This window comes from Lynx canadensis, chromosome X (assembly GCF_007474595.2).
Source record: "Lynx canadensis isolate LIC74 chromosome X, mLynCan4.pri.v2, whole genome shotgun sequence".
NCBI classification, from domain to species: Eukaryota; Metazoa; Chordata; class Mammalia; order Carnivora; family Felidae; genus Lynx; species Lynx canadensis.
Window position 1 is genome coordinate 69,822,199 of NC_044321.2, and position 13,754 is coordinate 69,835,952.

At 35.9% G+C, this 13,754-nt stretch overlaps 1 protein-coding gene across 2 annotated transcripts in view; it reads right to left on the minus strand.

Moving 5' to 3' along the window:
* CHM (CHM Rab escort protein) overlaps positions 1–13,754 on the minus strand; it is a 272,466-nt gene that overhangs the window by 236,602 nt on the left and 22,110 nt on the right. For both annotated transcript variants that reach the window (XM_030305231.1, XM_032592095.1), the window contains exon 2: positions 878–944. In XM_030305231.1, coding sequence (XP_030161091.1) covers positions 878–944 — 67 coding nt within the window. The remainder of the gene's footprint in view (positions 1–877; positions 945–13,754) is intronic.

The window sequence follows — 13,754 nt, forward strand, 5'->3', positions numbered from 1 at the left end:
ATCTTGCCATTTGAGACAACATCGATAGAACCTTAGAGTATTATGCTAAGTGAAGTAAGTCAGAGAAAGGCAAACACCATATGATTTCACTTAAATGTGGATGGAATCTATAAAAGAAAAACAAAACAAAACCAATGTTATAGATACAGAGAACAGATTATTGGTTGCTGAGGGGTGCAGGTTGGGGGGGGGGGGTATATACAAAATAAGTTAAGGGGACCAAGAGGCACAAACTTCCAATTACAAAGTAAGTCATGAGGATGTAACGTACAGCATGGTGACTATACTGAATAATGCCATATTGCAAATTTGAAAGACTAAGAAAATAAATCTTAAAAATTCCTATCACAAAAAAATACAATGTTTTAACTTTGGTCACAGATGGTAACTAGGCTTATTGTGGTGATATTTTCCAATGTATGAAAGTGGTCCAATCATTATGTCATACACTGGAAACTAAGATGATGTTGTATGTGAAATATACTTCAAAAACAAAGAAAATATGAAACCCAAAATAAATAGAACATACAGGTTGTATACAGCCTCACGCTTATATATGAAAAAAAGCAAGTGTGAGATTTCCCAGTCTCTTGGATTAATTATTTATCATTTAAAAAACAAAATCACTCGTGAAAAAAATTATGCTACATTTGGTTAATTCTCAAAGAAAACATCACTACTTCGAAGAGTAAACTGTAAACCTTGTATTTTATATATTTCACGTATTTTGGGTGAAACTAAAACAATTCCAATCATTTTTCTAACTTAAATAGTTTATACATAATATAGACACATATGAACACACACATGTGTGTATTTATTGTGATTCTGTATAGAGATATTTAGGAAGTATTAATGCTACCATTGATAAACTTACGAATCAACATGCAGAACCCTCTGGCCACTTCTTGAACATGCAGCTGCAGTGATGGATTCAGGCAAACCTATGAAAATACACACCTGTATCACTTATAATGTAAAAATACATACATATATATATTCACTTATAATATAGCTTATAATACATGCTATATATTATACAAATAGTTCAATGCATGCCATCACTGCATAAAAGGAGTTTAACAAAAGAGGCTCATCCTTATATTCAAAATGATAAAGTTTATACTATTATACCATTGGATATTTGCTAAATGTATACTGCTTATACTAAGAATTTTATTATGTGGAAGAGATTTTTTTTAAATCAAGTACTATACTGAAATTCTTTTTGTATGAAAATTTCCATAAATGAGCAATTGTCAAAATATTATTAATATAGCACTTTGTTATTAAAGGAGCTACGTTCCCACACTAGCTCCTCTCATTTTCTCAACCATACTGGGAAAGAAGCACCACTGGCATACACATTTTAGAAAGTAAATACTGAGGTGCAAATATGTTAACTTGTTTCCTAATGCTTTAACATTTTTTTCTATTGTTGAAGTTTGAAACCAAATCTAACTCCAAAGCCACAGTGCCTATGAGGGGGAATGGGATACATTTTTCAGTTTAAGTAATAGGTTAACTAGTTTAAAAGGAGGCCATTTATTGAGACCTGAAACCATAAAACTCCTAGAAGAAAATACACGCAGTAATTTCTTTGACATTGGCATACCAGCATTTTTCTACATCTCCTAAATCAAGGGAAACTACCAAAACTACCAAAACTACATAAAACTAAAAAGCTCGTGCTCCGCAAAGGAAACTATCAACAAAACTAAAGTAACCTACTGAATGGGAAATGTTTGCAAATGACATATCCAATAAAGGGTTAATATCCAAAATATATAAATAATTTATACAATTAAACACCTATATAAATAAGTAATCCAGTTTAAAATGGACAAAGGACCTGAATAGATATTTTTCCAAAGAATACATACAGATGGCCCAAAAACACATGAAAAGATGCTCAACATCACTGATCATCAGGGAAATGCAAATCAAAACCACAATGAGATATCATCATATACTTGCCAGAATGGCCAAATACAAAAAGACAAGTAGTGAGGTGTTGAGGATATGGAGATTAAAGAACCATTGTGAACTGTTGGTGGGGATGCAAACTGGTGTGGCCAGTGCAAAACAGTATGGAGGTTCCTCAAAAAATTAAAATTAGAAATACCATATGATCCAGTAATTCCGGTATCAAGTATTTACCCAAAGAAAATGAAAACACTATTTCCAAAAGATATATGCACCACTATGTTTATTGCTGCATTGATTACAATAACCAAGATATGGAAGCAATCCAAGTGCTCACAGACAGATGAGGAAAATGAATTTGTGTCGTTGTGTGTGTGCATATGTGTGTGTGTGTGTGTGTGTGTGTGTGTGTGTGTGTGTGTAATGGAATGTTAGCCATAAAAAAGGATGAGATCATGCCATTTGCGACAACACAGATGAACCTAGAGGGTATTATACTAAATTAAATCCATGAGACAGAGAAAGAAATACAATATGATCTAATTTATATGCAGAATCTAAAAAACAAATGAATAAACAAACAAAAGCAGAATCAGACTTATAAATACAAAGAACAAAGTGATGGTTGCCAGAGGGGAGATGAGTGGGGGCATGGGCAAAATGTGTGAAAGGGAACAGAAGATACAGACTTCCAGTTATGAAATAAGTCACAGGAATAAAAGTACAGTGTAAAGAATATAATCAATGGTATTTTAATAGCAATGCATGATGACAGATGGTAGTTGCATTTGTGGTAAGCATGGCATAATGTATAGAGAAGTTGAATCGCTACATTGTACAAATGAAAATAATAAAACACTGCATGTCAACTGTTGTCTAAATGAACGAATGATGAATAAGAAAATACTATTTTTTAATTTTTTAACGTTTATATTTATTTTTGAGAGAGAGACAGAATGTGAGCAGGGGAGGGGCAGACAGAGAGGGAGAAACAGAATCGGAAGTAGGCTCCAGGCCCCCAGCTGTCAGTATAGAGCCTGATGCAGGGCTCAAACCCACGAACCATGAGATCATGACTTGAGCCAAAGTCGGACTCTCCACCAACTGAACCACCTAGGCACCCCCAGAAAATACTATTTTTAAAAAGAGACCATTTACAAGATACATTATCTCACTTTCTGGTTAATACAGCAGTTTGAAAACACCACTAATGTTTTAGAATCAGAGTAAGCCACAATATAAAATTGGTTATCATGTAAGGAAATATATATTACTACTACAAGTACTAACAAAAAAAAATCACAAATTACCAAAGAATGATTTCATCACAAAACAATTTCAGATGTTCAGCTGGATAGACTAGTTAATACCCTACATTGTACATTCAAGACTGTTCCCCAGAAAACACCCCAAATACCCAAAGTGATCTCGAAAAAGAAAACCAAAGCGGGAAGCACCACAATCCCAGACTTCAAACTATACTACAAAGCTATAACCATCAAGACAGTATGGTACTGGCACAAGAACAGACACTCAGATCAATGCAACAGAATAGAGAACCCAGAAATGGACCCACAAACGTATGACCAACTAATCTTTGACAAAGCAGGAAAGAGTATCCAATGGAATAGACAGTCTCTTCAGCAAGTGGTGCTGGGAAAACTGGACAGCAACATGCAGAAGAACCAACCTGGACCACTTTCTTACACCATACACGAAAATAAACTCAAAATGGATGAAAGACCTCAATGTAAGGCAGGAAGCCATCAAAATCCTGGAGCAGAAAGCAGGCAAAAACGTCTTTGATCTTGCCGGCAGCAACTTCTTTCTCAACACGTCTCCGGAGGCAAGGGAAACAAAAGCAAAAATGAGCTACTGGGACCTCATCAAAATAAAAAACTTCTACACAGCCAAGGAAACAATCAGCAAAATTAAAAGGCAAATGATGGAATGAGAGAAGATATTTGCAAATGACACATCAGATAAAGGGTTAGTATCCAAAATCTATAAAGAACTTATCAAGCTCAATACCCCAAAATCAAATAATCCAGTGAAGACATGGGCAAAAGACATGAATTGACATTTCCCCGAAGAAGACATCCAGATGGCCAACCGACACATGAAAAAATGCTCAACATCACTCATCATCAGGGAAATACAAATCAAAACCACCATGAGATACCACCTCACACCTGTCAGAATGGCTAACATTAAGAACTGAGGCAACAACAGATGTTGGCGAGAATGTGGAGAAAGAGGATCTCTTTTGCATTGTTGGTGGGAATTCAAGGTGGTACAGCCACTCTGGAAAACAGTATGGATATTCCTCAAAAAACTAAAAATAGAACTACCCTACAACCCAGCAATTGCACTACTAGGAATTTACCCACAGGATACAGGTGTGCTGTTTCGAAGGGACACATGCACCCCCATGTTTATAGCAGCACTATCAACAATAGCCAAAGTATGGAAAGAGCCCAAATGTCCTTCGATGGATCAATGGATAAAGAAGATGTGGTACATATATACAATGGAGTATTACTCGGCAATCAAAAAGAATGAAATCTTGCCATTTGCAACTACGTGGATGGAACTAGAGGGTATTATGCTAAGTGAAATTAGTCAGAGAGAGACAAAAATCATATGACTTCACTCATATGAGGACTTTAAGAGACAAAACAGATGAACATAAGGGAAGGGAAATAAAAATAATATAAAAACAGGGAGGGGGACAAAACAGAAGAGACTCATAAATATGGAGAACAAACTGAGGATTACAGGAGGGGTTGTGGAAGGGGGGATGGACTACATGGGTAAGGGACACTAAGGAATCTACTCTTGAAATCATTGTTGCACTATATGCTAACTAATTTGGATGTAAATTTAAAAAAATAAAAAAATAAAAGCATTTAAATTAAAAAAAAGACTGTTCCATAACTTTTTATCGTAAGATCTACCATTTCAGAAGCTATTAAGAATCATTTATATCAGTCAGACAAAGCATGTTTTGAAAGTTTAATGGAATTCTGTAAATACTACCACTGACTCACTACAATGAAGCACATATATTTTTTTTTTTTTGGCAAGGGTTTAAACTACACACTAAGCATCAAGGATTTCAAGAAAAGAGAACAGTTATCCTTTTTATGTAAAAAGCAATAGGCATATGGAAGAAATCGACACAATCTAGTTAAAAACCACATTAAACACAAGCTCCAGCTGCATTCACAGAAGAACTAAAGTTTTCCACTGGCGACTACTGTGGGCATATAGTGTTTGGTTCAAAAACAAAGTTCTGACCAAAAGTACTGAAGGTAGCCATTAAATATAAATTACTGGAAATAAGCCCAACATAAACTTTCAACCTTAACTTTGGATAATAATTCAAAGAAAAAGATGGGGCACCTGGGTGGCTCAATCAGTTAAGCGTCCAACTTTGGCCCAGGTCACGATCTCACAGTTAGTGGGTTTGAGCTCCATGTTGGGCTCTGTGCTGACAGCTCAGAGCCTGGAGCCTGCTTCGGATTCTGTGACTCCCTCTCTTTCTGCCCCTCCCCTGCTCATGCTCTGTCTCTCTCTGTCTCTCAAAAAATAAATAAACATTAAAAAAAAATCCAAAGAGAAAACATAGTAAAAATGTGTGGTATAGAAGGAACTAAGAAAAAGAAGTTTAAATAATTAAGCACCCTTAGTTCTTCAGTTAAAACTGCAATTTTTCTGTCTTTTATCTTAAAACTATCTGAACTTTTTACACCTAACGAAATAACTTTTCTTACTAATGAAATGCAGTCACTATTGTGCTTTTAAAAGTTGCTGCTAAGCATCTTAGTTAAAAAGGACAACAGGAAATATTCGGGAAGGAAAATCAGTATGTTAAAGCATGTAAAAAGACAGCATTAATAATATACCACCAAGCATTAGTATAGGGCTTTATGGTTCACAATATCTTTTCACATACATCACCTCACATATTCCTCATTACAGTCCTGGGAGGCAGGCATTATTATCCATGTGACAAAATGGGATGAGAAACATTAAATAACTTGCCAAAAATCAAGTAATTCGGTAATTTGATATCTCAAATTCCAATTACCATGGTAAATTCACTCTCTTCAACTTGGACATGAGTCTGAGAATGAGGGTTCAAGAGAAGGACAGCAGCATAAAGAAATGGGCATGGTCTCAATCAGACAGACCTATGCTTGAATCTTAACTTTGCTGCTTTGTTAGCTGTGTGACCTCAGACAAGTCACTTGCCATCTCTGAGCTTTTGTTTCTTCATCCATCAATGGGAATGCCACCATTTACCTCATAGGATCATTAAATTGTTAGCAGAGGGTACTTGTTCTATAAAAACGATCTACTTTTGTTATTCTTCAGTAAGGTATTTTAGGAGCAATAAATTTTCATCGAAGTACTACTCTGAGATCAAGCAAAATTACTCTCCTCTATTTGGCCCAAAGTAGCATAGGCAAAAAAGCATGTGGTTAATCCATGGCTACAATCAACAGTCAGAAGTCATGCCTCTGGCGGACAAAGGAAAGCCAAGGACAGATTTCAATATTGAACATGATCTGAGTTCAAATTATACATAACCAAAAGAACTATCATTTATGTTTCCCGTTAATACTTCTATCCAGACATCTCCCAAGTGTTTGTGAAATTGATAGGCTGGCTCTACATTAAAGGCAAGGACCTATTATCTTCATGCTTCAAATGATTAAAATAACAGACTAATACAGTTAGTAATATCTTCCTAGATTTCATATTTTTCCCACCCATTCAATAAACAGAGTTCCTTGAACAGAGGAAGTATGTAGTAGGTTCTCTATATTTGTTAAAGGAAAGAAAAGGAGAAAGACAAAATGGAGAAAGGGAAAATAGAGGGATGAAGCAGACTTTGACAAGTGATGAGGAAAAAAGGTAAGATAAATACAATTCTGAGCCTAGAAGAGCTCAGTCTAAAGACTAAGAATTTAGGGGGGCCAGGTGGCTCAATCAGTTAAGCGTCTGACTTCAGCTCAAGTCATGATGTCAGTTAAGTGTCTGACTTCGGCTCAAGTCATGATGTCATGGTTTGTGAGTTCAAGATCTGCATTGGGCTCTGCACTAAAAGTGCAGAGGCTGCTTGGGATTCTCTCTCCCCCTCTCTTTCTGCCCCTCCCCCAAAAAAATAAACTTAAAAAAGAGTTCTGGATCTTAAAAAAAGAATAAGGATTTAAAGGGATTAAAATAATAAATATAATTAAAACTATTACAGGAACACAGTGGAAAGATGTATTTCCTCTGTAGAAGAGGGTCACTGAAAGCTCCAAAGAGCAGGGGACACTAGCTGTCTTTCAGGATCTGGAATCCCACTAAAGAGTAAAGAAGGAAAAAGTGAAAGAAAAAAGGAAAGTAGGAGGGAGTATTCCTGGTAAAGGGTAAAGAAAGAGAGAACCAAAAGGTGATATTCAAAAAAGAGTGGTTGGAGCCAAACTGTGGAGTCTGAACTTGAAACCTGTAAGCAGCAGGGAATCTTGAAAGGATTTTAGTCAGAAGAACAGCATGGTCAAATCAGTAGCTCAGAAAAACAAAAAAAACAAAAAAACAAACAACAACAAAAAAAACCACCTCTGGTAATAGCATGAAGGATAAACGTGTATAAAATTGGAGCTTGGGGCACCTGGGTGGTTGAGTATCCTACTTCTGATTTCAGCTCAGGTCATGATCTCAAGGTTCATGGGATTGAGCCCTGCATCGGGATCTGAGCTAACAGTGAGAGCCTGCCTGGGATTCTCTCTCTCCCTCTCTCTCTCTCTTTCTCTGCCACACCCTCCTTCAAAATAAATAAATAAACATTTTTAAAATTTGGACTTTTAAGTTTCAGGTTTTCTTAATTATTGTTTAGGAAAACAATACATTTAAACTTTTTGGTCTTATTCATACTTTAACAAAATAAGTAAAATAACTGCTTGTTTTGTTTAAATTCATATTTATAAGTTCAATTTTAATAGCATTTAAAACCTTAGCCAATTTAAAATTAAAGCCTTTTTTAACACTTGCACCATAAAAAGTGAACTACTTTTTAATCATTACTCAAATTCACACAACATTTTGTGAGGCCTTTTTACAAAACCTATATAAGCTAATAATGAATTATATAGTCTCTCCCATAAGGAAATGCCAGACATGAGTTAGAAACAGATAACCTAAATCAGGGTCAAATCACAAAGCATTACACGGCAAACACTGTAAAATATATAAGTACAAAGATACAAGCACAATGTTTTCAATTACATATGGGGCTAATAATATATCTCATAGGAATTTAGGGAGGAATAGGTACAAAGTAATATAAAACATCTTAAACAGTGCCTTCTAGCATGTCACTGTCATTCAGTAAATACTGGTTCTGTTCCCATCTCTTCCTACCCCTTCAATAAGATTAGTTATTTGAAGGGGGAGAAAAATCAGTTATTTACTATTTACTTAAGTTATCTTTAAAGATCCAACAACTTGGGGCACCTGGGTGGCTCAGCTGGTTAAGCGTCCAACTTTGGCTCAGGTCACGATCTCATGGTTCCTGAGTTTGAGCAGCACATAGGGGCACAGCTGTCAGCTGTGCTGACAGCCCAGAGCCTGGAGCCTGCTTCAGATTCTGTGTCTCCCTCTATCTCTAACCCTCCCCTGCTTGCACTCTGTCTCTCTCTCTCTAAAAATAAACATTAACATTTTTAAATAATAAAATAAAGATCCAAAAACTTAAAAGTTTTTTAAAAAGAAGTCCCAATACCAGATGGCTTCCCAGGGGAGGTCTACCAGATGCTTAAAGCAGAGATAATACCCATCCTTCTCAAGCTATTCCAAGAAATAGAAAGGGAAGGAAAACTTCCAGACTCATTCTATAAAGCCAGTATTACTTTGATTCCTAAACCAGACAGAGACCCAGCCAAAAAAGAGAACTACAGGCCAATATCCCTGATGAATATGGATGCAAAAATTCTCAATAAGATACAGGCAAATCAAATTCAACAGCATATAAAAAGAATTATTCACCATGATCAAGTGGGATTCATTCCTGGGATGCAGGGCTGGTTCAACATTCGCAAATCAATCAATGTGATACATCACATTAATAAAAGAAAAGAACCATATGATCCTGTCAATCGATGCAGAAAAGGCATTTGACAAAATTCAGCACCCTTTCTTAATAAAAACCCTTGAGAAAGTCGGGATAGAAGGAACATACTTAAGCATCATAAAAGCCATTTATGAAAAGCCCACAGCTAACATCATCCTCAATGGGGAAAAATTGAGAGCTTTCTCCCTGATATCAGGAACACGACAGGAATGCCCACTCTCACCGCTGTTGTTTAACATAGTGTTGGAAGTCCTAGCATCAGCAATCAGACAACAAAAGGAAATCAAAGGCATCCAAATTGACAAAGATGAAGTCAAGCTTTCGCTTTTTGCAGATGACATGATATTATACATGGAAAATCCGATAGACTCCACCAAAAGTCTGCTAGAACTGATACATGAATTCAGCATAGTTGCAGGATACAAAATCAATGGACAGAAATCAGTTGCATTCTTATACACTAACAATGAAGCAACAGAAAGACAAATCAAGAAACTGATCCCATTCACAATTGCACCAAGACGCATAAAATACCTAGGAATAAATCTAACCAAAGATGTAAAAGATCTGTATGCTGAAAACTATAGAAAGCTTGTGAAGGTAGTTGAAGAAGATATAAAGAAATGGAAAGACATTCCCTGCTCACGGATTGGAAGAATAAATATTGTCAAAATGTCAATACTACCCAGAGCTATCTACACATTCAATGCAATCCCAATCAAAATTGCACCAGCATTCTTCTCAAAACTAGAACAAGCTATCCTAAAATTCATATGGAACCACAAAAGGCCCCGAATAGCCAAAGGAATTTTGAAGAAGAAGACCAAAGCAGGAGGCATCACAGTCCCAGACTTTAGCCTCTACTACAAAGCTGTCATCATCAAGACAGCATGGTATTGGCACAAAAACAGACACATAGACCAATGGAAGAGAATAGAAAGCCCAGAACTAGACCCACAAACATAGGGCCAACTAATCTTTGACAAAGCAGGAAAGAACATCCAATGGAAAAAAGACAGCCTCTTTAACAAATGGTGCTGGGAGAACTGGACAGCAACATGCAGAAGGTTGAAACTAGACCACTTTCTCACACCATTCACAAAAATAAACTCAAAATGGCTAAAGGACCTGAATGTGAGACAGGAAACCATCACAACCCTAGAGGACAAAGCAGGAAAAGACCTCTGTGACCTCAGCCGTAGCAATCTCTTACTCAACACATCCCCAAAGGCAAGGGAATTAAAAGCAAAAATGAATTACTGGGACCTTATGAAGATAAAAAGCTTCTGCACAGCAAAGGAAACAACCAACAAAACTAAAAGGCAACCAATGAAATGGGAAAAGATATTTGCAAATGACATATCAGACAAAGGGCTAGTATCCAAAATCTATAAAGAGCTCACCAAACTCCACACCCGGAAAACAAATAACCCAGGGAAGAAATGGGCAGAAAACATGAATAGACACTTCTCTAAAGAAGACATCCGGATGGCCAACTGGCACATAAAAAGATGCTCAACGTCGCTCCTCACCAGGGAAATACAAATCAAAACCACACTCAGATATCACCTCACGCCAGTCAGAGTGGCCAAAATGAACAAATCAGGAGAGTATAGATGCTGGAGAGGATGTGGAGAAAAGGGAACCCTCTTGCACTGTTGGTGGGAATGCAAACTGTTGCAGCCACTCTGGAAAACAGTGTAGAGGTTCCTCAGAAAATTAAAAATAGACCTACCCTATGACCCAGCAATAGCACTGCTAGGAATTTACCCAAGGGATACAGGAGTACTGATGCATAGGGGTACTTGTACCCCAATGTTTATAGCAGCACTGTCAACAATAGCCAAATTATGGAAAGAGCCTAAATGTCCATCAACTGATGAATGGATAAAGAAATTGTGGTTTATATACACAATAGAGTACTACGTGGCAATGAGACAGAACGAAATATGGCCCTTTGTAGCAACGTGGATGGAACTGGAGAGTGTGATGCTAAGTGAAATAAGCCATACAGAGAAAGACAGATACCATATGTTTGCACTCTTATGTGGATCCTGAGAAACTTAACAGAAACCCATGGGGGAGGGGAAGGAAAAAAAAAAAAAGAGGTTAGAGAGGGAGAGACCCAAAGCATAAGAAACTCTTAAAAACTGAGAACAAACTGAGGGTAGATGGGGGGTGGGAGGGAGGGGAGGGTGGGTGATGGGTACTGAGGAGGGCACCTTTTGGGATGAACACTGGGTGTTGTATGGAAACCAATTTGACAATAAATTTCATATATTGAAAAAAAAAAAGTCCCAATAGGTTTTTCCACATGCACATTATAGGCCTTTTCTATACATTCACAATAGAAGGTCATCATGTAGTATCATTTAAACATTTCACAATAAATGTGATTATTAAATTCATTTGTGAGGCCCTATCAAAAACTCTGCCAAAGTATCGTAGGAAAAATATATAATTCTGATTCAAGACCAACAACTTTTGCTTGCAAGTCATTTTTATCAAACAACACAGGTAGTAAATATTAGGTATTAAATTAGCATTTCATAACAGTTCGTAATGGGAGAAACTAAGATTTGTTACATCATGTCCTTTTCAGTTTAGATTTTGTATAAAGTTCACAACTAGAAAAAATATATTAGAAGCTTAGGGAATGTTATATGATCATATAACAAACATATAGAGTCCCACATTTCTTCAATTTTGCAAAATCTGTCTAGATAAGATAGAGATGTATCATTCTCAACTGAAGTGGCTAGGCTAAAATAGAGACCAAAAAGATAAGAAATTAGTATTTTCTGTCCATCAACTGATGAATGGATAAAGAAATTGTGGTTTATATACACAATGGAATACTACGTGGCAATGAGAAAAAATGAAATATGGCCTTTTGTAGCAACGTGGATGGAACTGGAGAGTGTGATGCTAAGTGAAATAAGCCATACAGAGAAAGACAGATACCATATGGTTTCACTCTTATGTGGATCCTGAGAAACTTAACAGGAACCCATGGGGGAGGGGAAGGAAAAAAAAAAAAAAAAAAAAAAAAAAGGACGTTAGAGTGGGAGAGAGCCAAAGCATAAGAGACTGTTAAAAACTGAGAACAAACTGAGGGTTGATGGGGGGTGGGAGGGAGGGGCGGGTGGGTGATGGGTATTGAGGAGGGCACCTTTTGGGATGAGCACTGGGTGTTGTATGGAAACCAATTTGTCAATAAACTTCATATAAAAAAAAAAAAAAAAAAAAAAAAAAAAAAAAAAAAAAAAATTAGTATTTTCAAGAATCTTATCTAAAATATTTTATGAGAATGAAACCATTATTCATTCATTTTTCAAAATCTCCTTTTAATCCAAATCCTTAATGCTGAACTTTGCTGTTTACAACTATAATATTAACGTTAGCTCTGTATGAGCTATTCTTAAAACTGTATTAGTATCTGGAATTGATTTTTCCTGACGCTAACCTTACATAAGATAAATATAAAATACTTACACCACTCCCAGCATACCGAACAATAAATAATAGATTCCCCTGACAGAATGTTGATGACCCGGCAAAGCCCAAGTGCTTTCAGCCCAAATCATACAAAGCCATAAATCACTCTTTATTTTATATAACATTTCAAAATGGATCCCTGTTTTCCACCTTGAAAGTTATTTCATGTGTTATTTATTACTAGTAAGGACGAGAATGGAAAGAAAATTACATAGAACTAGAAAATTTACTGTGACTGCTTTTTATAAAGAATAACGTTTTTTAGGAAAAAAAATAGTTCTACTGGCAAAGAAATATTTGTGGGTACAGAAGCTTTTAGAGAGCCACATTCTTTACTACTTAGCACTATGTACAGACCTTCTGCACCATTGTAAAAAGCATAAATAACATTAGGTACAGAACTGACCAGACTGAGCAATGCAAGAAGTACAGATAAAAATAGTTTTCTTAAATTGTCAATTATTTTAATTAACATTGATTCACACAAAATACTGAATATATTAGTAAGTGTGCTAATTTAATATCTATGGATTTCCTTCTCATGGGAAAAATAGTTATTAATATCTATGTAACTTTTAGAACTTTACAAAAATATACCCATTAAAACATTAACTCACAAAATTTAACTTTTTTAAATTCAATATAGTGTGAGCTTTGAGTATTAAATAACAAGAATACTGTTTTAATATTCAGAGCCCTGAACTAAACATCCAGAAAACTAGATTCATGTTTTCAGAATTATACTAAATATCTGGAAAGTCATTTAACCTCTTTGAAATTCAGCTTGCTTATAGATATCCTGATAGATAAAATGAAGGGCTTGAAATAAATGACCCATAGGTTCAAGGGTGAATATTAATGGTGGATCAAAAACTTGGCCTGTGTTTATAGGTAAATGACTTGAACTTAAAAAATAAAAACAGAATTCTGGGAAGATGGTATTAGCAGCAATGTTTTTGAAAAACAGAATTCTGGGAAGATGGTATTTATTAGCAGCAAAGTTGTTGAATCTCCCCCAAGACTACCCTAAAAACAGATAGTGTAACAGTGTAACCAACATATAAAACCAAACAAATACCAAGCGGGAACATCTATAGCAAAGACAGGTGAGAAAATATGATGAACTCCAAAATATAAGTGGGTCATTACAAATCATCAATAGCTATTAGATCCACATATTATCAGAGAGTGTCCATGAGAAAACAAA